Source organism: Apiospora aurea (assembly GCF_038362705.1).
Source record: "Apiospora aurea strain CBS 24483 chromosome Unknown utg000004l_segment0_segment0, whole genome shotgun sequence".
Taxonomy (NCBI): domain Eukaryota; kingdom Fungi; phylum Ascomycota; class Sordariomycetes; order Amphisphaeriales; family Apiosporaceae; genus Apiospora; species Apiospora aurea.
The window spans coordinates 3,842,577-3,864,037 of record NW_027117391.1 but is presented as its reverse complement, the minus strand read 5'-3'; the positions used below and the strand labels follow the sequence as shown (position 1 = coordinate 3,864,037).

Sequence of the window (21,461 nt, the reverse complement as noted above, 5' to 3'; positions counted from 1 at the left end):
ATGCCAGATACATTTCATAACATGATATTGAAATATGTAGCAAAAGTAACGACACAATGTTGAAATATGAAGAAGCATGACTTTTATTTTTCATGGGTGTTTGGACTTTCTACTTCGTATACTTATCCTCAAGCCTCAATTTTCCGCCCCTTACGGTTGACCCTCTCGTCTCTAGGATCGAATCCACCGTTACCCCAAGTGGCCCATTCCGGCGTGGCCTCGCCCATGTATTCCTCGGGCGTCCAGTCGCCGTCGGCGCCGCGCTCCTCGAGCAGCTCGAAGAACTTCTGGTAGTCGATGCGCGTGTGCCACTTGCCGTCGATGCGGAAGCGGCCGCTGGCGAGGAGCACGCAGCAGCTGTGGGCGTGCTCGGCGGCGATGCCGTAGTCGAGGCCGCGCTCCTTGAGCTTGCGGTCGAGCGCCGTGACGAAGTCAGTCACCTCGGCGTAGAAGGGGACGTTGGCCATGCTGAGCCCCGCGCCGGCGCTGCTCGAGGTGCCACAGTAGGTGACGCCCTTGATCTCGACGAAGCAGGGGAGGGCACGCTCGACGAGGTCGGCGTAGCCCGAGACTTCCTCGTCGACGTTGAAGCCCTTGACGAGGGTGAGGCGAAAGACGGTGCGCTGCTTGAAGCGCTTCTCGCGCAGGATGTCGAGGCAGCGCTGGAAACGTTCCCAGAAGTCACGGTGCAGCGGTCGGTCAATCTTGCGGAGCGACTCCTTGTTGCTCGCGTCGATGGACACGTACAGCTGGGTGACGGCCTTCAGGGCAGCTAGCTGATCCGGGTGCTGGGCATTGCAGACGAGGAAGGACGAAATGCGCTCGGCGTGCAGCATGCCCAGGAATTCGTTTATGTGCGGGTAGAAAATAGGCTCCCCGACAAGACTGAGGGCACAGTGGCGAATGCGCATCGCCTCGGCAAACCGTTCTGATCTGACTCCGGGGACGCCACGCATCATCTTGATCTTTCTATAGTGTCCAGCCTTGACGCCGTCGAAGATGAGGCCTGGGGGTCAACAACCCAGCGCCAGGTTGTGCCGACGGGGTTGGTGCCGTGACGCCAGCAGAAAACGCACTTGTTCGAGCAAGACAGGGAGGGTGTTGTTTCCATGCACTGATGCGAAGCGATGCCGTAGAAAGAAAACTTGTAGCAAGAACCGCGACCGCGCAGAGCGCTTTTGGTCCACCGGCAAATCTTGACCCCTGAGTGGCTGCCCACAATGGAATAACCCTGCTTCGTGAGCGATGCGTATGTTGGTGAGCTTTTGGGTACCATTTCCTTTACAGTTTGAGCCTGTGTCGCCTTTTTCGTTGCCTTGCCATATGTCGTGAAATCGATGGCCACAGGCTCCTTCGCAGTGGATCCGTCCTGGCCTGAAGATTTCATGATTCTGCCCAAATCTTCAACATCTTCAAGGTTGGAGGAGGACTTGCTTAGCTTTTTAGGCTCCTTCGTCTCTTCCTCAACCAAGACTTCGCCGTCGTCATCGGACGCATACTCGTCGTCACTTTCGACAGCATCACCACTGCCTGGGACGCCCTCGCCCAGAGAGCCGGTGCTTGCCAGCGTACTCATGACATCCCGGATGCCCTCGGTCCATTCTACTAGTCGTTCCGTCAAGTCACGTTTTGGGTCTGCCATGCCTAGGGGGAACGCTCTCTTGCGACTCGTGAGTTTCGCCATCCATTTGTCGAGTTCCTTGGCCTGGAAACAATAGCCCTCGTCCTCCGTTGGCCAGCCCTCCCGGTCGCCGATACCAAATACAGCATAACCTAGCAGTCCTGACAGAGGGGCAGTGTCGATCCTGAAGTCGTTGTGGGTCTCCTTCAGATGCTCCAGGAACGTGTCGTTGATGGTATCGATGTTGTAGCTTGGTACGAGCAGGAGGTACAGGTAGTCCACAGGCGTATCGGAATCCTTAGGGGGCTCAGAAAGTACTCGTCATAGTCTATGTCGGCCAAATCCAAGATGCGACAAGGCAAGATCGACGGCTCGTCTTCTGCGCCCTGTTCCGGCGCCGGGGCATCGAACTTTTCCACCAAGCCTTTTGTAAGTCTCTCGGTACTCCCTGTCAAGGAAGAGAAGAACAGTAGAGGCTGGATGGGTCGCTTCTCTTGGGGTTCAGTCACAGGAAGCCTGGAGTCTGGTTTGCGCACCTCGCCCTTGATGCGCCGGGGACCGCTGGGTGGCGATTCCTTAGCGACAGGGGCGGGCGCGGGCGCAGGCACGGGTGCGCCTGTTTTCTCAGTCCAAGATTCAACAGGCGCCGGAGATGGCTCCTCGTATATCTTGCGAAAGGCCACCGAGTGTTCCCTCTCCTGGGTCAGGAGCATGTAGACCCATATGGAGAAGAGGACGCCGAATACAGTCAAGAGAATGGGCGTCCTGTGGGCGTGCCAAAGATCGATTGTGTCTGAGACAATGGGTCAGTGAGAAGAACTTGGCATCGTGATAGGACTTGACTCACTCGCGACTGGGCCAATGGCTTCCAGCCGGCTTGTCCACCCCTCGTAGGCCGCCATCTTCCTCAAAAAGCTGGTATCCGGGCTCGAGAATTTGGTGTATGGGTTGAACTTTTTGGAGGGGTGGCGGGGCAATCTTGGAAGTGTACTGAATATTGGTGGAGCTCCATAGAAAACCAGGCGCTTAGTCACTTAAGTTACCTTCTCTGCTTGACTGTTATCCGATAGCCCCCTCCCCCATCTTGTCGCATTCATGACCTATGTGCACAGCAGACATATATCTTTTTCCTGGCATCGTAGCCAGCTTTAGTCTAGTATTGCAAATTACTCTGAAGCCATTCGGTAGCTTTTCCGGACCGGAAGGCATGGGTGTTTGAAGCCAAAGAATTATCGCATTTTCATGAGGGGCACTCCAAGCAAGCTTCGGTTCCTGCTCATGCAGGGTGAACGAACAGCCGGGTGAAGCCACAAGCACACGGGATGAGCGGAAAAGAATAACTGGTGGTTCTCATACTTCGTTATTTGTCTATGCCAGCCAACACCAACATGAAACAGCCCAATATACAAGAGTGCCCCAGAACCAAGATCCTAGGGCCTGACGCCCCCGCCATAAATTATATCGTACAGCTTGACCGAGTCGCCTGGGATGTCGTCTAGTGTCGAGCCGGCTTTCTGCCTGGCTCGCTGGTGACGACTCCCACCAAACAGAGTAGGGTGGTGTGTGAAGCTTGGAGATCTACTCCAATATCAACTGGTTGGGTGATACTCTGGGCCTTAGTCCAGACCAGGGTGAGGAGGCATCTCGGACGAGCTGGCACCACCGCCTTCGAGGTCGAGGTTCTTGTCGTATGCAATCATCTCGGCGAGAACATCTAATATCCTCTGCATTTTCCAAGCGTATTAGTCGCAGTTCAGTAGTCGGCCGGGATCAAGGGCAGTCTCCGGAAACTCATAAACCCGCAGTATCACTTACCTTGTCGACAGTCTTGTCGTAGATGCTAATGAGGTCACCAGGAGTGGGGTAGACCTTCAGAGCTTGGTAGAATGAAAGGGCAGACTCGAGCGTTTTTGAGGCTGTGGTACGATGCGTTAGCCATGGATGCGCTCGACACTATGCGAAGCGGCGGCGTCGAGGAGAATTGGAAGAGCACTCACGGTCTTGGGCGAGGATCTCGCCCTCCTGGACGTGCTCCATGAAGTAGCCCTCGCGCTCATTGACACCGGAGGGGAAGCCCTCCTCGAGAGCGCGGTCGACAGCGCTGTGGACTTCCTTGCTCTTGGCCCTATTCGAGGCCACTGCCTCCTCTTTCTCCGCTCGCTGTTGTCGGCGCTCTTGACGGCGCAGTTCGCGGCGGAAGTCGGGAGATCTCCGGCGCTGTTGGTCAAAGTAGATGGCGTAGGCTAGATGGGCACCGGTGAGCATTTGCTACCACGGGGAGGCGTGTCGGGGCTGGCGTGCGAAGCAGCAGAGCTTGCCGCCGCATGGTGACGTACCCAAAAAGACCAGTGGCTACCGTTGCAACAGATACGGTCGCAATTGTCGAAGTCTGGACCATGTTTGCAGATTTTCCCAGAGTGCCTATTGGAGGTCGAGAGGTGTGGTTGGTACAAGTTTGGCAGACAGTGCAGCAGGTCGGAGGAGAATGGCAGAAGTGAGGGTGTCTAGTCGATGTTACGGTTTTGGCGGGAGCATTAGAAGCTTTTTTTTCCCCGGCCGGTTTGGAGCTCGATTTCTTTCATCGACAGCACAGCACGTCAATGGCTACTACCAAGTGATTTTTTTCTGGGTCGCTGGCCGGCCGTCACCTAAACGTTGGCTGGCTTAGGTACATGTAGGCAGGGCTGGTACTGTAGGTAGTGGTAGCACCTAAACCTGCATGTACAGGCAGGCCACAGGCCAGTGGCTAGGTCATAAAGTCACCTACCTACCTACCAACTGCTGGGACACCTGCTGGCCGATCCCTGCTCTGTACTACAGTAGCGTTCGAGGTTCATCGGGACTCTAACCGCGACTAAGTCCGAGCCCGATGTGAGCCTTATGCGTACAGTAGCAAGGACAGTCAAGAGCAAGGAAGATTAGGTACTGCTACTTCCACCCGGTGCCCTTTACGCTATGCATCAGACCCCGGCGGGTGTATGTGTACACCTCCTCTTTGACTCCGGGTAATAAGTAATTGGCCAGTCCCAACACTGAGGAAGGACGGTTGTTTGGCAGCACGCAACTGCAACGACAACCGCTTCGATCAACACGATTCCAGGTATTTGGTTTCCCAACACCGTCGCGACTTGCCCTACACACCGAGCCACGCAACAATGAAAGTTTATTGAAATAGTTGGCGATAAACCAGAGTCGCCATAACGAGGCAACACAAACGACACACAGTTGTCGCAGCCTGGAACCACCGCAACGCGACAATCATCACGAGCATACCTAGAGTTGCAACAGATACAAACCGCCAGCATGTCCGAGAGCAAGATATCGCTACGAAGTGGTGGCAAGAGGAAAGGACGCCCGACTATTAGCGCACCCAGGCAGATATCGGCTCCTATTCCTAATGATGGCATCGATGTACCACGCAGCACAGGGGGAGGACGTCCTTTTCCGGTCGGCGCACCTCCGCCACAGCCTCCGGGAGCAGCACAATCACGCCCGCGACCCCCGCCGTCTGCGGGCGGCAAGACGAACGACTTAGTGAAGCGGCGCTATTCGACACGATTCAACAATCTACCCAACGATTTCAATGCCACCGCTCCACCCGTGCCGTCTATGCCCAGGTTTGACCCCGCGAGATACGATCAACCCAAGGAACGTCAACCTCCGCCCTCTAGGGGGTGACGGCGGTGCGCGTCCTCCTGGACCACCTCCCGTGGATATCAGAGCTTTGCGGGACCCGTCACTTGCTCCAGATCAGTATGTTGCCAATATCCTGAGCGAGGCCACCGAAGACGAGATCAGAGACTACGAGGACCAGTTACGGAAGCTTAAGAGCCGGGCGTCCACCGATCTGCAGCAAAATGTCTATCAAAACCGCACACAGTTCATCAAGATTAGCAAGGAGGCAGAGAAGCTCAAGGCCGAAATGCGGTCGTTGCGAAACCTGATTACGGAACTGAAAACCAACACCACCGCACTGAGGGCCGCCTCGGCCGGTCGCGAGCCTGCTCTCAGTGGCGAGTTTAGTGCTGGCCTGAGCAAGCGGGACAAGCGAAGTTCGGTTGCCGACAGAACTGCTCTGTGGAACTCTCAGATGCAGGCCCTATACAAGAATGTCGAGGGCTCGCAGAAGTTTTTGCCCAACTCCATGGGCCGCCACGTAGTTCAGGATGCAGGGTTCTGGATCGAACTGGATAACGCGACTTACAAGTCCAGACGCTCTATGCAAATATTCCTGCTCAATGACCATCTGCTCATCGCGTCTAGGAAGAAGAGGAAGATGGACGCCCCGGGCGACAACCGTGCGCCTGTAACCAAGCTGGTTGCCGACCGATGCTGGCCTCTCCTGGATATCGAAGTCGTGGATATGGCCGGCACAAGCGACAACTCTAGTAGCAGGACCAAACTGGCCGATGCTGTCATGGTCCGCGGAGTCGGCCAGGAGTCATTCATCTACAGGACAGAGAAGCCAGAGGCCACTGAAAAATCAACCTTGATGTTGAATATCCGCAAGGCCGTCGAAGAACTGCGCAAAGGGCTGCAGTCGGAGATGGAGGCCAATAACAAGGCGAAAGAGACTATCAACTATTTTGCATCCCGAGATCCTGGTCTGCTCCAGAAGACAGAATTGCTCCAAACGCTTTCCGATATCAAGGACATGCTCATCGAAGTAGACGGCAGACAGCAAAATCTGCGCTGGGTGGAAAGCCAAATGGATGAGCTGGATATCGATATTGCTCTGCAGCGTATCGAGCTGGCTGTTGAGAAGGTCGAGAAGCTGAAGGGCCTAGCACGTGGCCTCAAGAACAATGCAATTGCCCAAGATTTCATCAACTTCAAAGTGGAAGAGCGATGCACCAAGCTTGCTGGCCTGATCACGCGAGATCTTGTCGACAACCACTCGGAGCAGTCAAAGACCAAACGCAATGCTACATGGCTGGCACGGCTTGGCTCGGAAGATCGAGCCCGAGAGGCCTATCTGGAAGCCAGGGGTGAACTTATCAAGAAACGATCCAGGTAATATAGCACTCGAGAAGACGAGCCGGCCGGATGAAGATTACTGACACTTTTCTAGGCAATGCATTTTCCAAGGCGATCTCCATCTCTACATCTGGCAGCTGTCGTTTGTTTATTTCAGCATCATCCGCAACACGGTAGCCTCCTTCCAGAGCTGCTTCCCGCAAACCATGATGAGCGCATGTGTCAAGTGGGCCAAGGAGGCGGTGGAGGCGTTCAATGTGATTCTTGCACGGCAGTTGAGCAGTACCGAGAAGGGCGGCAAGGTGTGGAATGACTGCATGGAAAGGGCCAAGGCACATGCTGAGATGCTGGCTGAAGTGCAACTGGACTTCAGGGAGCTGGTGGGTAGAGAAGTTGCGGGCTCGACGGGCAAGAACGGAAATGGGCCAGTCGGGCTGGGACTTGGATCCCCCAAGTAGTGGCGAAGAGTCGGTAAGGTAAGGTGAGCGAGCAGCTGCCATAACGATGCGATGAAGCCATGTGCTTCTGGGGAGTTCTGAGCGTAGCTGTCCAGATACAGGGCTTTCCAAGGAAGGGCATGAGCATGATTCCTGTTGTATTTAGTGTTGAGAAAGCATGTCACTGCTGCCATTCTCGAAGAGGGGGGTTGAGATGTTTATTGCTAGAAGAAATGTTGTAATCATAGCTTTCGGATGTACTACTTACTACATGTCTTGTCCAAAGACCGGCCGATATGCATCCATCAACTGAACTGACAGGAAGGTGACGAGGTTTGAGTAGCACGTGAAGCGGGTCTTGGTGCCGCAGAGGGACCCCTCTACGCCTTTGGTTAGCAACATGTTAGGCACCGTAAGATGCGTATTAGGCTTGAGGCATGTCGACAAAGGACGATGCCTAGAGCAAAGAAAGCAGTCGTTTGCCTATTCCCATGGATTTTGTATTACTCGGTTCGGTTCCTTAAGTGATACTGATGAGGTTCCTCCGGTTATCATCTGACTGGGATTGCACCATTCATTCAATGCTGCTTCTATTGACCTACATACTTCCTTACTTACTTAGCTACATGTAGTATATGTATGTACCTACATGTAGCCTGCTAGCATTTGAGGTTCTAGGTTAGCTGCTTGCGCCGCTGCTGCTGCTGCTGCCACTGCCCACTACCAGCTACGGCAGGTTGTTTTTAGCAGTGCTGGTGCTGGTGCTAGTGCTGGTGCTGATAATATTGTTGCCCCGCTCCCTGCCCGCCTCGACTTGTCCTGCTCCCAGTTGGCACATCTCATCAATCAATCCAATTAGTCCCCCAAATCAACTCAATCAAAAGAGAGTCGACACCCCCCTGCTGCGACCCAACGAACGTCATTTGAGCTGACTGTCTGTTTTTCCCCCTGCTCTCTCCTGCTCTCCTGCTAGGACGGACTACCTCAACCTCCCATCCCACCTACCTACCGCACACACACGCACACACACACACACTTGACGCCCCACGACCGCCCGAAGCACCAACGACAAGCCGAAACGCTGCGACCGCCATTTTCCTTCTTCTGAAGACTCAACAACGGCACCTTCAACATTCAACAACCCAAAGAGCCTGCGCGACCACCACCACAGTCCCATTTCCGCAAACATGGATACCAACATGGAGGACGCCCAATTGGCGCCGCCCATGCCCGCATCTGAGCCTGCCACCATCCCCACTCTCGACGGCTGGATCGAGAGCCTGATGAGCTGCAAGCAGTTGGCCGAGGCCGATGTCCAGAGACTATGCGAGAAGGTGAGCCATCGCCAACCGCCATCGGCCTTCAACCGCCTCTGGCCACCTCCGGCTCCTGGAAACATGACTAACTGGATGCCAGGCGCGAGAAGTTTTGCAAGACGAATCCAACGTACAGCCAGTAGTATGTCCCTCGTGCCGTTACCCCCTATGGACGCTCAATCATGTTCTTTCTAACGCTGGCCCGCCCTCTCTAGAAATGCCCGGTGACGGTGTGCGGTGACATCCACGGCCAGTTCCATGACCTGATGGAGCTGTTCAAGATCGGTGGCCCGAACCCGGATACCAACTACCTATTCATGGGAGACTATGTCGATCGGGGCTACTACTCTGTCGAGACGGTGACTCTGCTCGTCGCTCTCAAGATCCGATACCCGCAGCGCATCACCATCCTGCGCGGCAACCACGAGTCGCGTCAGATCACCCAGGTCTACGGCTTCTACGACGAGTGCCTGCGGAAATACGGCAACGCCAACGTCTGGAAGTTCTTCACCGACCTCTTTGACTACCTGCCCTTGACCGCCCTGATTGACAACCAGATTTTCTGTTTGCACGGTGGCTTGTCGCCCAGCATCGACACTCTTGACAACATCCGCGCCCTCGACCGCATCCAGGAAGTGCCCCATGAAGGGCCCATGTGCGACCTGCTGTGGTCCGACCCCGATGACCGCTGCGGTTGGGGAATCTCTCCTCGCGGTGCTGGATACACCTTTGGCCAGGACATTTCCGAGGCCTTCAACCACAACAACGGCTTAACGCTCATTGCCAGAGCCCACCAGCTGGTCATGGAGGGTTACAACTGGTCCCAAGACAGGAATGTTGTCACCATATTCTCAGGTAAGCCCCCGTCCCCTAGATCTTTCCGCGCAAGTCATGACTAACCTCGCAATCAGCACCCAATTACTGCTACAGATGTGGCAACCAAGCTGCTATCATGGAGATAGACGAGCACCTGAAATACACCTTGTACGTTGTATCCGCCCTGTCCGCCTTTGGCATGTCAGGAATTCCCAGGAAGCGAGAGACAGATCTAACTTTGACTGAACTACAGCCTGCAATTCGACCCTTGCCCACGAGCGGGCGAGCCCATGGTTTCTAGGCGTAAGTGCCCCTTCCTCCGCATTGCCTACCTCGTTTCTACCCGACGAGATACCGTTCAAAATCGGACCAGTCAACCCAACTTCGCGGTAAACCCAAAATGCTAACATGGTCATAGGCACACCCGATTACTTCTTGTAATCAACCCGTAATCAGACCAGCCCTATAACAGCTGTCACAGTGATTAGATCTAGAATATCTTGTGAACCCTTGACTGCCCAGCCTGTAGCCGACATGATGGCTTCTGCGGGACACGGGCATCCGAAAGTGAAAAGTGAACAGAAAACCCACAGGAGGGCAAGACGAAAGTGGTGCGACGTGAGCTGCCGTATTCTACCCACATACTGTACGATTACATGCGAGAAATGAAAGACTTTTGAAGTGCGGTTTGGGTCACAGTTTACGCAGCAGCATAAAGAGCTGGCCCTGCCATCTGCACTCCTTTCGTGTTGGCCTTCGTCCAGTGACCGACCCATGGGGTCAAGCTCGCCGGTGGTGTTCATATCTTGTATTCGCAGAATGGCCCTAGGGCGACCGCTAGAGATACTACTTCTGCTACATCACTAGATAAAATCTGATTATAGGTTTTCCCGTAGAGCTCCTGCTCGCCACTTGTGAACATAGTGTTGTCATGTCAACTCGAAAATTCCTTCTCGACGGTATGTCATTGTCGCCAAACATCAGGCCGATCCGACTGCACATGGAATTATATTCCTTCACAATGAGCATTAGTCTCGAAGTTTACTTATGATGTTAGTAATGATACCAATGGTTGGTCTACTCTTGTTGACATATATAGAATGACACATCTCACTGCCCCTTCCTTCGGCTGCTTGCGACCGCCAACTCATAATTCTTGTCCAAACATATGGCGGCTACCTTCATCTTTCCCACTCTACCAGCCCTCAACTCCTCTATCTGTATATAGTAAATCTACCACGTACACAACCCTATTTTTTTAAAAAAAATTTTTTGCGCACTTTACCCTGCGTCTGGCCGAATTTCTTGGTATCTCTGGGTTAAAGATGCAATGGAGTGATGGGCCATAATAGATGCCCAAAGCCTACCAGTCTCCCCCGGAGTCTCAACAACCCGTCACATTTTGGGTACGCAAGCGGAACCTCGAAGCAGATGACGTTTCGTAACCTGGAGTAGCTGATCGTACATGATCAAAACATAACAAAGATTAGAAAATAAACAAAAGAAATAACGAGTTATGTAAAAGCCGGTAGTGCCACATAAGACAAGAGTGAAACATGGGGCGCCTCTGAGTTGGTGTATCAGAACGAGAGATATTAAAAAGTAAAATAAATAAAAAATTGGAAGAGATTCAACCGATAGATTTAAGACATCATTAGTCAGGTCTTACGGCTCTATCATTATTGTTGTTGTTGTTGATATTGTGGGTGTACATGGTACGAGTGCACACTGGCGCTGCTCCTCCGCCGTGATCGAGCCGTTCTCATGCTGGCCATGCGGTCTAGGCTCTCGCTCCGGCGTTCACGGCCGTATGTGGAGCGCACACTGGGAGGACGAGAGCTGTGGCGGCTGCGGCGACCATCTTCGCGGCTGCTGTCGCTACGAAGGCTGTTCTGTAGGGAGTGGAAGGTCTCGCTCCCCATGTCGTCGGGCGAAGCCCGCCTGGGTTCGACAATGGCGGGAGACGGGCGGCGAATGGTGGAAGACGGGTTGTGATAGCTGAAGTTGCCGATACCGGAATTAAGGCGGCTATAGCTGCCACTTCCAGGCGGAGCACCTGGTCCAGGTAGCGAGTAGCGGCGACTATCCCTCCAGGATTCGGGCACATCAAGCGTGTTGCTGGTGGTACGTAGGGAGTTGCAGCGGGGCGTCACGCTGCCGGCAGCGGTCATGTAGCTGCCCGTGGGCCGTCCACCGAATCCCGAGTTGTTTCTGCTTATGGGCTGGCTCCTAGCATGACTGCCGGACCGACTACCTGTGCGACTGCCGGTGTGACTTGGAGCACGACTTCTGGGGTGACGGTCTTGAGAGCTTCCTGAGTAACTACCAGTACGGCCGCTTGACCGGCTCCCGGATCGTGGGCGACTCTGGCTGGCGACGTAGCTGCTAGAGTGACTTGGGCTATGACTATGGGAAGCACTTCCAGGAGGTATAGTTCGGATGTGGGCGGTAGTGGCGGTACCGATGACTCCCACCGAGTTTCGTTTCGGGAAAGCCGGCGAGGCAACAGAGCTAGACAAGCTTTCATTGAGGCTCAGCCGCTTGATCCTACGGCGACTCGAACTCGCGATACTTTGCGATTGGTGGCGCCCCGATGTGGGGTTGTATTCGGCGCCTGAGTCGCTTTGTTCGGCATCAGCATAAGCCTGGTATCCCCATTGCGATAACCTCAAGTTATTTCTGCTGGCAGACCCAATCTTGTGCAGCATATCGTCGAGGGTGCCATGGACATCACCACCAACCGAACCAATCTCGGTATCGCCCCCATAAACGCTGCTGTAGTAGGCGCTTCCGCCGCTGCTACCCCTGATATGGTCTGAGTGGGCAAACGTTGGTGTCATCATGGCCAGGTTCAGATCATCATACTCTCCATTCACAGTTGACGGTAACCTTGGCAGAGATTTGGCGGGCCCGAAAAACGCAGGCGGCGGATCGGAACTGTCGTCATCGAAACCTCGCAGTGTAACTTCGCTACGGGGTCTTGGAGTAGCAGCCACCGGCCTTGGCTTTTTGAGTGACAGGGCTGACTTGGAGAAGTTGAGAGACGAGATGTAAGGTGTTTCGCTATCTCCGTCAACGCGGCGCTTTTCGCCCGTGTAGGAACCTGGACCCTTCGCACCATTAGGAATGTGGAACCGCCGGTGGAAGGCGAAGGCCATGTAGGTGTATGTGACAATGAGATCCAGGACATAGTTGAAAACGTAATAGGGAGCCCTGCCAGTGTACCAAGCAGGATCATCCCGAGGGCGTGGGATATAGTTGGTGCTCACGCGGAACCATGCGCCGAGGGAAAGCAAAGTAGATGTAAAGAGTAACAATGCCATCTTGGCGGTCCAGCTACCTTCTCCGAACTTTTCGAGCCGGAAGCGTCTCGGGACGAGAACGGCAATAGTCAGTGTTGGGATCGGTATGAAAGCTAGCACGGCAAGAAATGTAGCTGCGAAGAGCTGTGCAACACGGTCGCTCGCTAATACGCTGGCGTCCAGTGTATAGAAAGACTGAACCGTAACAGCAATGACCATTAGGATGGAAGCTACCACGCCGCCGACGAGGAAGCGGAACATGAGTCGTGCCGGTGTAGACCATCCGAATTTGGGATGGAGGCCACGAATGATGCGTTGTGTGAAGAACAGGTTGACGATGAACGCAATGACAGTGCCCGCCATTGTAAGGATATTGGCTGCCATAGCGACCTGGACGTCCTGCGGCTTTGAGGCCCATACGATACGCATCAGCAACGCTATTGCTCGTATCAGACTGAATGCGAACATCATCGCCGAGAAGACAAATAAGTGGCCACGCTTTTTATTCTTCTGGAAGATGACTTGATGGGCAGCCGCTGCCGCAAGAAACAACACCATCAGAATTGCGCTGACGGGGTCATCTATTGAGGGAGTTGGCACACCGCCCAGTAGAGCAGTCGTGGGCGGATATGGCGGCCCTGGTGGCGACAATTGGGCATTCTGGCCAGAATTTGTCGTATTCTGATTGTACAGACATCAGCACGCTTCCTTGAGGAAAATGGTAATAGGGACATCGCGCTCCAATCACGCCTAACACAAAATGGGACTCCCAACGTACCAACTGAGGTGCGCCCGAGGCACCAGGCGATCCTATCGCCGTCCAGTTCGACATGATGCTGATGTCTTTGGTCCTGGTATCGGCAACGTCTTTTTATTCACATGGAAATGTAGCGGCTCGCCCTGTAGATAAGGCCTTCGACGGTGGAAGGGTATTCTACGAGGGTTACCGCAACTTTGGGCGAGAACAGACCTTGAGGGACGGGCGTGTTGAGCAGCGGGCAAGGAAGAGGAACCGAAGAAGGAAACCGAGAAGTGATTCCCAGGGGAGCCAGTTGAGATGATAAAGGTACCGGGGGCGAAATACCAGAGGATCGCACGGTGGTGGTCATGGACCGAAACCCGCATGCCCACACCACCACTCGCAATTTTGGTTTGAGTGAACTGTGTTGCCATGCTTGACACCATTGCGCAGAAGCAAGCCACGGTCAGTTTGGATCACACAGAACGCACTCCTTGCTGACAGACTGCCCCAAAGCATCCGGGGGGCTGGGCCACGAGTGTCCGTCATTGATGTGATTAACGGGGGGACAACAGTGGCCGGTTCCCGATCAATGTTAGCCCATAGTGCGGCAACATGTTCCAAATCTTGTCGGGCTTGACCCAACCCATACCGGGCTCCAATCAAGTGCCTTGCTTTGGCCGTTAGCCAGGAGCCCTTTTAAAGTTAATATGCATACCGCGTAGGCTGCTGGTGGCCTACTGGTGGCTTACTGGTGGTCTACTGGGAGGCCTTGGTAGCGCACCACGGACACGGATCATGAGGATCTGAGTCTAGTGCACATCTTGTCTTACCAGCCACCTATTCGGACCAGGAAAGCCGCTGCGCATTGGGGAGAGGCGAGAGAAGATGTCCTTTCGTGCATTCTTTCTTTCTTTCTTTCGGATCCGTGCCTGGTGGGATTCTGCGCGAGTTCTCCCAAGCTATGGCCGCACAGGGGGTCAGCAGCAGGCATGACAGGTTGCAGTGGCAGGCAGGCAACTAGGCGTGAACGGTTTCGTGACAAAGCCTGTGACTGGATGCTAGCTGAGTGAGCTCTAACAGGGGATGGGGTTGGGAAGAAGAGAACCTACCTTGGATTAGGTGGCTGGCCCCAAGTCTCTAATGCTTTGCTTCTGTTGAGTTGAGAAGCCGCAGTGATTTAAGGTTGAGGAGCCGCTAAAGACAGACTTGGTGAAGTCATACACCACACACACAGCTTACATACTCTGCAAGGCTTCTTCTCCTGCTGCCGACTGACTTTCTCACAAGAGCTTTTCCTGACTGCGTGCCAAAGACTATTGCGATGCTCCCATAACTTGACGGATTAGGGGGCCATCTATGCTGTGTCGTTCATGCGCAGAACCCGCGATTTCTGCCAATGCCGAGAGATCGGGAGGTGATCCATGTCGGCATGTGCATCTCTCTCTCCCGACTTGCTGCCCTGGCCTTCTTTCCATGATTTCATAGGCAACTCTTGATTTCAAGACAGCGGAGGTTCGGTCAATACCGTCGGGAAGGATGTTTCATACATGCGTCGACGACGGTGGTTTCGGGGAGATCTCATGGGCAATAGAATTGGCCTTCCCATGGTGAAGCAGGGTTTCGATAGCCCCAAGACGCTGGAAAAGACACCTCCGTTCCATCTGCCCAGATAGGTAGATGTAGGTAGGTAGAAGCAGGTAGGTAGGCAGGCAGGTTAGGCAGGCAGGCAGGCAGGCAGGCAGGCAGGTAGGTAGGCAGGTAGGTAGGCAGGTAGGTAGGCAGGTAGGTACCCGGAGTCCATGGCTGCAGTGCTGCACATCAAAATGCAGACATAGTTACATGCATATGCAGCAACCACGTTTCTGGTGCCGAAGTGCGCGGTGTGTCTTTCAAGTCGTTCTATATTGCAGGTGTCACTTTTGCCAAGTATTACGCCATCTCCCCATCTTACATGACTGTCAACACGGGGCGTGCTGTATACCGGGAGTGTGCCGAGAACACATTGAGCAGCAGCATAATGAATGCCGCAAACCATGAGGTCGGCACTCGGCAGTCAGCCAGCTGCTCGCTCCTGAGGGCAACCTGTGGAGAAGCGTCCCCCCTCGTATTAGTAGCGTCGTAGCGTCGTAGCGTCGTAGCGTAGCAGGTTCCGGTTCAGCCGTCGCGCAAACAGCTCAGGGCCAGTTCAATTGAGGCCAGTCAGGGCCAGTGTGCAGCCCAGCTGGGTCCCGCAGTCAGCTTCAGATCTCGGACAGAGAACAGCTTCCACACTCTCCACCCTCCTATCAGCTCTCGAAGAAGACGACGAAGCTCCATTCAATCCAAGCCGATTGAACCCCCCGACGTCCCAACCCCCCCTTGCTTGTCCCGTTTGATTCTCCTTATTTGTCTGATACCTGCAACTACCCGTGCTTCTATTAGCTTGACGGAGCGCGCAAGAACACATCATCCCGAGAACCCAAGCAAAAAAAAAAAAAAAAAAAAAATACTTACTGCCTGCTCTGGCCAGTCGTCGTCGTCGTCGCGCATAACAGCAAATCGCGAAACGAAGATTGAACCAACGCTTCCCTCGCTCCCTTCTCCTCCTCTCTCATTCCTCCAATTCCCGCCAACACACGTACAAAGACAAGTACAAGTACAACTGATCGACACACAACCGCCAAAATGGACTTCTCCGACTCCTTGTAAGCTTCGCTCCGTGCCGCGAAACCCTATCTATCCCCCACGACGACAACGCGAGGCCGCGCCGCTTGAACCAAAGGGATGGAAAGCTCCCCTGCGTGTGCCGTCTTGACGCGCGCAGTGCTTGAACCCCGCAGTCGCGTCGCGGCTTCTCAATTGCGTTCTGGGCGTTGGTATGAGGCGAAAGAGAGAAGAGATGATGGCTAACAAATCCCTTTGCGCGTAGCCGAATCGTCAACCTGGTGGTTGCGGCCGTCATGATCTTGGGCGGTATTGTCCAGTTCTTCAACTTCGGAGTGTACGCATCCTCTACCCCGAACTTTCTACCTGTTCCCTTACCTTCTGCGCCCCCCATTGCGACGGGATGATACAGAGGCAGTAGTCGTATTGCAACCGGCAAGCTATATCTGCATACATGCCTACTTATCCATGGGGGGGCCTTTCCCAAGACGCGACAGCCCGTGACTGACACATCTGGCAACGCACAACAGTCAAACCCTCATCATCGGCATCTACGAGATCATCTTCGGCGCCGCCGTGGCCCTCCTCGAGTTCCAGATCCCGCCCCAGGTGTCGCGCTACGCATCGTTCATGTTCTCCTTCATCGGCCGCGGCGTCTTCTACATCTTCATGGGCTCCATCCTGCTGAGCAGCGACTGGTTCCGCGGCCTGGCCGGCTCCATCGTTGCCTTCGTCGGCGTCGCCTACTGCGCCCTCGAGTTCATCCCCTCCATCGAGCCCCCCGGCCAACATGCGCGAGGCCGACGCTGGCTGGGGCGCTGAGCAGGTCTAGGCTATCACTCTACTTTGAGTGCTGCTGCTGCCGCCGCGTTGCTGGCCAGGCCGTCATCGCGCTTGGCCAGGCCGTGGCTTCGCGGGCAAGAGGCAGTGTGTTGAGACAAGCTCTCAAGGAAAGCCGATGACAGGCAGCGTGTGGAGGAGTGGGTTTGGGCAGGGGTCTTCTCGGGTATTAGATTCTATAGGAGCTCAAGGCAAGGAGTGCAACTTGGATGGCCATGCACGTTATTGTGTGTATATATATGTGTGTGTGTGTGTTTACACGCGCGAGGCAATGGCAGGATGTCACATACAAAGAACCAAATGCCCCGATGGGCTGTGCATGCGCGCTGCTATGTATGTAACTCTGTACAAATGCATACTGTATGCTCTTGTACAGTCTTTCTCTGCCTGTGGCGTTCGTTCCGTAAGAGATCACATTTGATAGTATAGAACCCCATTGTTACAAACGGAAGGGGCCTTTTGGCTAAAACCACCACGGCCATTTCCGATAGATATAACAGTTGGACGTAACCTCTTGGGTCATCTCTCAGAACGCCTCTTACGCGGTTTAGTTGGGACCTCGCTTAAAGCGAGTTTGGTTAAGTAAGATTGTTTACATAATTCATAGCCCGTCATAACCGTTATCCATATACCCTTGGTCCTCCCTGGATGTCTATAATAAATCAACAACTTGGCTACGTGGCATGTGTGCCACTCATGCGCCTTCTCTTACATTGATGACACGTCGCATATCGCTTCGCCCACCTTTTGAGCATTATTCTTCCAGAGCAGCCAGCTCCTTTTCCTTCGCTGCCAACAGCTCACGCATTTTCTCCGCTTCCAACTGCAAAGCCGCTCGCTTCTCTGCCTTGAGCCTCTCGCTCTCCATCGTGTGGGTATGGGTTGTGGCCGTGGACGTGATCGAGTAAGCGCCTGGGCTCGGTGCCGATGCCAAGGTCCCAGTTGGGGACCGTAATAGCCGTAGCGAGTCTGCTGCGTCTTCCACAGCACTAAGACTTGGGCTTTGTGACGTTCTAGATGGGTTGAGGATGGAGTTGATAGACGAGAGTCGTTTCGACCCCTCATATCCCCCATCACTGAAGGTAAGCTCCGACTCGGCAGCTGAGAATGATCTTTTTCGTGAGGGCGATAGAAACGATGCTGGCGACAGAGACGACTGCCTGTCTTTCATCACCGAGATAGATGTCAAGGGCGCCAGTCGGTTATCATCGATAAGCGAATCCCGCAAGTCAAGAGACTGCGATGTATGAGCTGTATGATACGCAGTCAAATCAGTGGAAGGTAGCTGGGCTGATATCTGGTTGGGGCGGACGGGGTCCGGTAAAAGCGTTAAGGGGTGTTCCGTTCGGCGGCGAAGCCCGAGGTTGACAGATCCATCTGCGTTCATAGTCCCACGTTCCGAGTCCGGACGAGCCTTCTGAAATTCCCGCTCTGGAGAGTATGACGCACTCTCATCATCTTGCTCTTCTCGGGTCACTGGTATGACTCGTTTCCGTCGCTTGATGATGGCCTTCTTCATGGTAACCGGCCGGTGGACACCATGGAGTTTGTGATAAAGTCCTGTCTTGTCTTAGTCATAATCCCCAGCATACGCATACCAAGTTACATACCACAGGCATTACAGATGGTGTGACCAGCCTCATCCCGACGCCACAAAGGGGTGACTGTCGTTCCACAATTTTGACAAGCTATTACAACAGCAGTGTTCTGGTTCTGCGATTGCTGAGCAGCCACATCGATTGGAGTAGGCCCATCATCAGGAGCTTGCCCGTTGGATGTGTCCTGCCCTTGGCAGCTGGTCATATGTGCACTTTTGGCGACCCGGTTGTTGTACGCTGGACAGCCACTGCACCCCTCGGCGCCGCCAGTGCCATTGCAGCGCCCGCCACCAGGACAAGATCCTGTAGGCATGTGGTCGGCTGCAACGTACGTAGCGCCGGACGTTTGCGAAGAAGCTTTCGAGGCGGCCGCTTCCGAATCCTGTCCCGAAGCAGCTGTGAACAGGGTAGGCGGGCGCTTCAGGTTAGTAGGTCGAGATGAGTTCCGTGCCTTGAGATATAGACCACAGGCATTGCAGATGATAGCGCCTTGCGGTGATCGTCTCCAGAGCGGTGTCCGTGTAGTCTGACAATTGCTGCAGCTCACGTAAGCTGATGGTCCAGTGGTTCCGGGGGAATATAGCATGTCTCTTACCTGCAGATCTGGCCGCCCTGATTTGGCACAGCAAGCGTGTTTGCCTTGCTTTTCACCGGCGTTCCATCCTGAGCGCTGTCATACGGTAGCGGCGATAGACTTGGTGAGGTAGCATGCGCGCTTTCCAATATAGACGGGCTACGTCTGGCTTCAGAGGCAGCAACGCTGTCGGCTGCTGGGCTACGCGATCCGGTTGAAGATGCATAGCGGTAGTCGCTGGTGTCCATTGGCTGCGCGTTCTCCCTCGACGCCGTGAGACGAGAAGGGAGGGCAGTGCGACCTGAAGCAGAGCCTTCCATTGGATTATTTTGGTTTGATTGGTGGGCGAGTTCCATCGTGCTGCGTTGTTGTTTCAACCTGAGCCAGCACCCAGCATATAAGAGGAAGCGATGTTTGTATGTTGTGATTGTCGCCTTTCGTAATGGTTTGACATCTGACGGCCACCTGTTCCGGAGAACCCAAACGGGTATGTTCAGATGCTGTGACGTTGATGGAAATCAGCAGACCCCTTTTGCCGGGCAGCTTTTCGAGGTGCTACAATTTCGCGGGTGTCGGTCGCGTGATGTGATACGATCGAGATATATAGAGCACAAGTATCGTCGGCTACCTGGATAACTACAGCAGCACCTGTGTACGTAGGCGTAGGGTTTGGGCGCGAGGGACAGCGCAGGCTTATGACTAGTGGCCAGCGATGTGTAGTATCCTGCTCTCTACACAGGGAGAGATTGATGTTGCGCGTGGAGTGGCTCGGCGACGGAGGGATGCGAACGGCACGGCCACATCGAGTTGCGTCTCCCTTCAGAAAGCGATCGAAATGCGGTGTGGTCAGTCTGTGTGTCTTCTAGAAGAAGGTTGTTGCTGTTGTTGTTGCCAATGCTTTCTCCAGACGATGCAATACGGCAGGCAGGCAGGCAGGCAAGCAGGCAGACATGCACCAAGCGGGTAGGCAGGAGTGAAGTCTGTCCGCACTCCGCCACCTCGACTCAGGTTCTCCAGATCAGACAGGGACGGGACAGCTGAAGGCACTTGGGAAAGAAGCTTCGGGGCCAGCACTACTCAGGGTCGGAAGTATAAAATTACAGCACTGGCATCAAACCTGGGCGAGCCACTGTCTGCCTTGGATTGTTACAGACCGGACCGAACCGTCAGAGCCTCTATGAAAGCACTTGGAATCAGTCGACTGGTTGTTGTCTCTGGCTCTGGCTCTCGCCCTGGCTCTCTGGCTGTGGACGACAGTGCAGAAGTGCTCTGTCCGCGTGGGCTGAGCCCGGAGTCGGCGTTCGGTGGTCAGATGATTTGAATTCGAACCGCTCTGATTGGCCAGGAAGGGGGCTGCAGGGGGACAGTGGCCCCCTGTCGTTGAGTTAGCATGGGTCTAGGCGAGTCCCCCAGCTTCGGGTCCATCTACCGTGTGCACAGCAGAGATCAAACGGGACGTCTCCCATATCTCCCTCTGGTTTGCCTTAAAGTTGGTCCATTACCTGGTAGGTGCAGTGCAGACATACATCAATGTACACACAAGCGAGTCCACGATACGTTCTTCGGGATCATCTGATAGAATAGGGGCATGGATCGTGTGTCTGTCTCTGCCGTGCTATGCAGGGCAAGATTCGCAGAGCACAGCGATTCCTCGCCAAGATGATGCCGATTATCAGAAAACCCAGAGTATTGCCCGTAACAGGAGATGCTGGAGGAGTAGGTAGAGCATACAGGCAGGATCACCCCTATTAGGTGACATGCCTAGGCCTCGAAAATCTCGAATCTGACAGGACACCCTCCCAAGTGCCAAGCATTTTTATCTGGCAATCTTTTGAGGGTCGCCTGCAAGTGCCTGGACGTGATAAGATCCGCCTGGTTCGGTTATCAAGAATGGGTCGCACTAGCCCAGCCAGGCTACATGTAAAGGAGAGTGTGTAGCTGTGTGTGTGGGTGGGTGGGTGCAAGACCTCCGGGCTGGTATCAGATTGATCGTTAATGTACATTACATTACATACAGTATATATCGATATAGTCCGGTGCTTGATGGCGCCATATCCATCTCAGCGGCGAGGGCTTAATCGGGTTTCGTAAACGAAGAACACATATCCAATACTGGGGCACACAGACACACGCGTTGCCGAGCCCTGCAGCCCTGCTTGTTGGACCGAGGTTTATATGACAGCAGATAATCTGATTGAAATGACAATTGTAAACGCCATAATTGGCTGTCGCCGACTTGTCGGGCCCACTTCGGGGGACCAAGTTCAATATATATTAGGTAGTAGAAGTACTCATCTCTACCGGCCTTCTGTAAATGCCACCACCATCGTAAAGCTTATTATTGCGAGCAAAGGGGTGATTGACTGCATCTCGTTCTTCTCATGGCAACGATTGCATCACAGCACCTTACTTCGGCCGGCCCCTTTAGCCTCCTGAAACATCAGAGGTAGGTATTTGTTCCAAGTAGTTCGCTTATATCTTCATACGACGGCTTGGGGCATCATGGATCGACGCTGCAACGAGAATGACACGTTTCCACAAAGTGCCAAGATCTGGATTTATACAGTTTGTACATTGCAGTTGTTGCATCTGGAT

General features: G+C 54.1%; 7 protein-coding genes across 7 annotated transcripts; 3 read left to right on the top strand and 4 right to left on the bottom strand.

Moving 5' to 3' along the window:
- Window positions 1-128: 128 nt before the first annotated feature.
- Window positions 129-2,523, bottom strand: PG986_005994 (wyosine base formation; the record flags this gene model as incomplete). Its single annotated transcript, XM_066842216.1, has 4 exons — window positions 129-1,006; window positions 1,165-1,871; window positions 1,940-2,414; window positions 2,469-2,523. 4 exons carry the CDS (start codon window positions 2,521-2,523, stop codon window positions 129-131), a joined length of 2,115 nt encoding a protein of 704 aa, XP_066702078.1.
- A 714-nt stretch (window positions 2,524-3,237) lies between these two features.
- Window positions 3,238-4,019, bottom strand: PG986_005993 (uncharacterized protein; the record flags this gene model as incomplete). The annotated part of the gene is made up of 4 exons (XM_066842215.1): window positions 3,238-3,345; window positions 3,437-3,537; window positions 3,619-3,838; window positions 3,894-4,019. 4 exons carry the CDS (start codon window positions 4,017-4,019, stop codon window positions 3,238-3,240), a joined length of 555 nt encoding a protein of 184 aa, XP_066702077.1.
- Window positions 4,020-4,924: 905 nt separating this feature from the next.
- PG986_005992 (exocyst complex component exo84) lies at window positions 4,925-7,056 on the top strand (the record flags this gene model as incomplete). Its single annotated transcript, XM_066842214.1, is given in 3 exon segments — window positions 4,925-5,273; window positions 5,293-6,634; window positions 6,693-7,056. The coding sequence occupies 3 exon segments, from the start codon at window positions 4,925-4,927 to the stop codon at window positions 7,054-7,056; spliced, it is 2,055 nt and encodes a 684-aa protein (XP_066702076.1).
- A 1,151-nt stretch (window positions 7,057-8,207) lies between these two features.
- Window positions 8,208-9,608, top strand: PG986_005991 (Serine/threonine-protein phosphatase PP2A catalytic subunit; the record flags this gene model as incomplete). Its single annotated transcript, XM_066842213.1, has 6 exons — window positions 8,208-8,369; window positions 8,452-8,493; window positions 8,567-9,206; window positions 9,263-9,335; window positions 9,421-9,470; window positions 9,586-9,608. Coding segments are annotated over 6 exons (990 nt in total), but the record flags the coding sequence as incomplete, so codon positions are not given.
- Window positions 9,609-10,846: 1,238 nt separating this feature from the next.
- On the bottom strand, window positions 10,847-13,642 carry PG986_005990 (uncharacterized protein; the record flags this gene model as incomplete). Its single annotated transcript, XM_066842212.1, has 3 exons — window positions 10,847-13,129; window positions 13,248-13,320; window positions 13,440-13,642. The coding sequence occupies 3 exons, from the start codon at window positions 13,640-13,642 to the stop codon at window positions 10,847-10,849; spliced, it is 2,559 nt and encodes an 852-aa protein (XP_066702074.1).
- Window positions 13,643-15,875: 2,233 nt separating this feature from the next.
- PG986_005989 (COPI associated protein) lies at window positions 15,876-16,676 on the top strand (the record flags this gene model as incomplete). The annotated part of the gene is made up of 3 exons (XM_066842211.1): window positions 15,876-15,895; window positions 16,120-16,191; window positions 16,385-16,676. 3 exons carry the CDS (start codon window positions 15,876-15,878, stop codon window positions 16,674-16,676), a joined length of 384 nt encoding a protein of 127 aa, XP_066702073.1.
- A 772-nt stretch (window positions 16,677-17,448) lies between these two features.
- PG986_005988 (uncharacterized protein) lies at window positions 17,449-19,222 on the bottom strand (the record flags this gene model as incomplete). Its single annotated transcript, XM_066842210.1, has 3 exons — window positions 17,449-18,254; window positions 18,305-18,828; window positions 18,888-19,222. The coding sequence occupies 3 exons, from the start codon at window positions 19,220-19,222 to the stop codon at window positions 17,449-17,451; spliced, it is 1,665 nt and encodes a 554-aa protein (XP_066702072.1).
- Window positions 19,223-21,461: the final 2,239 nt, after the last annotated feature.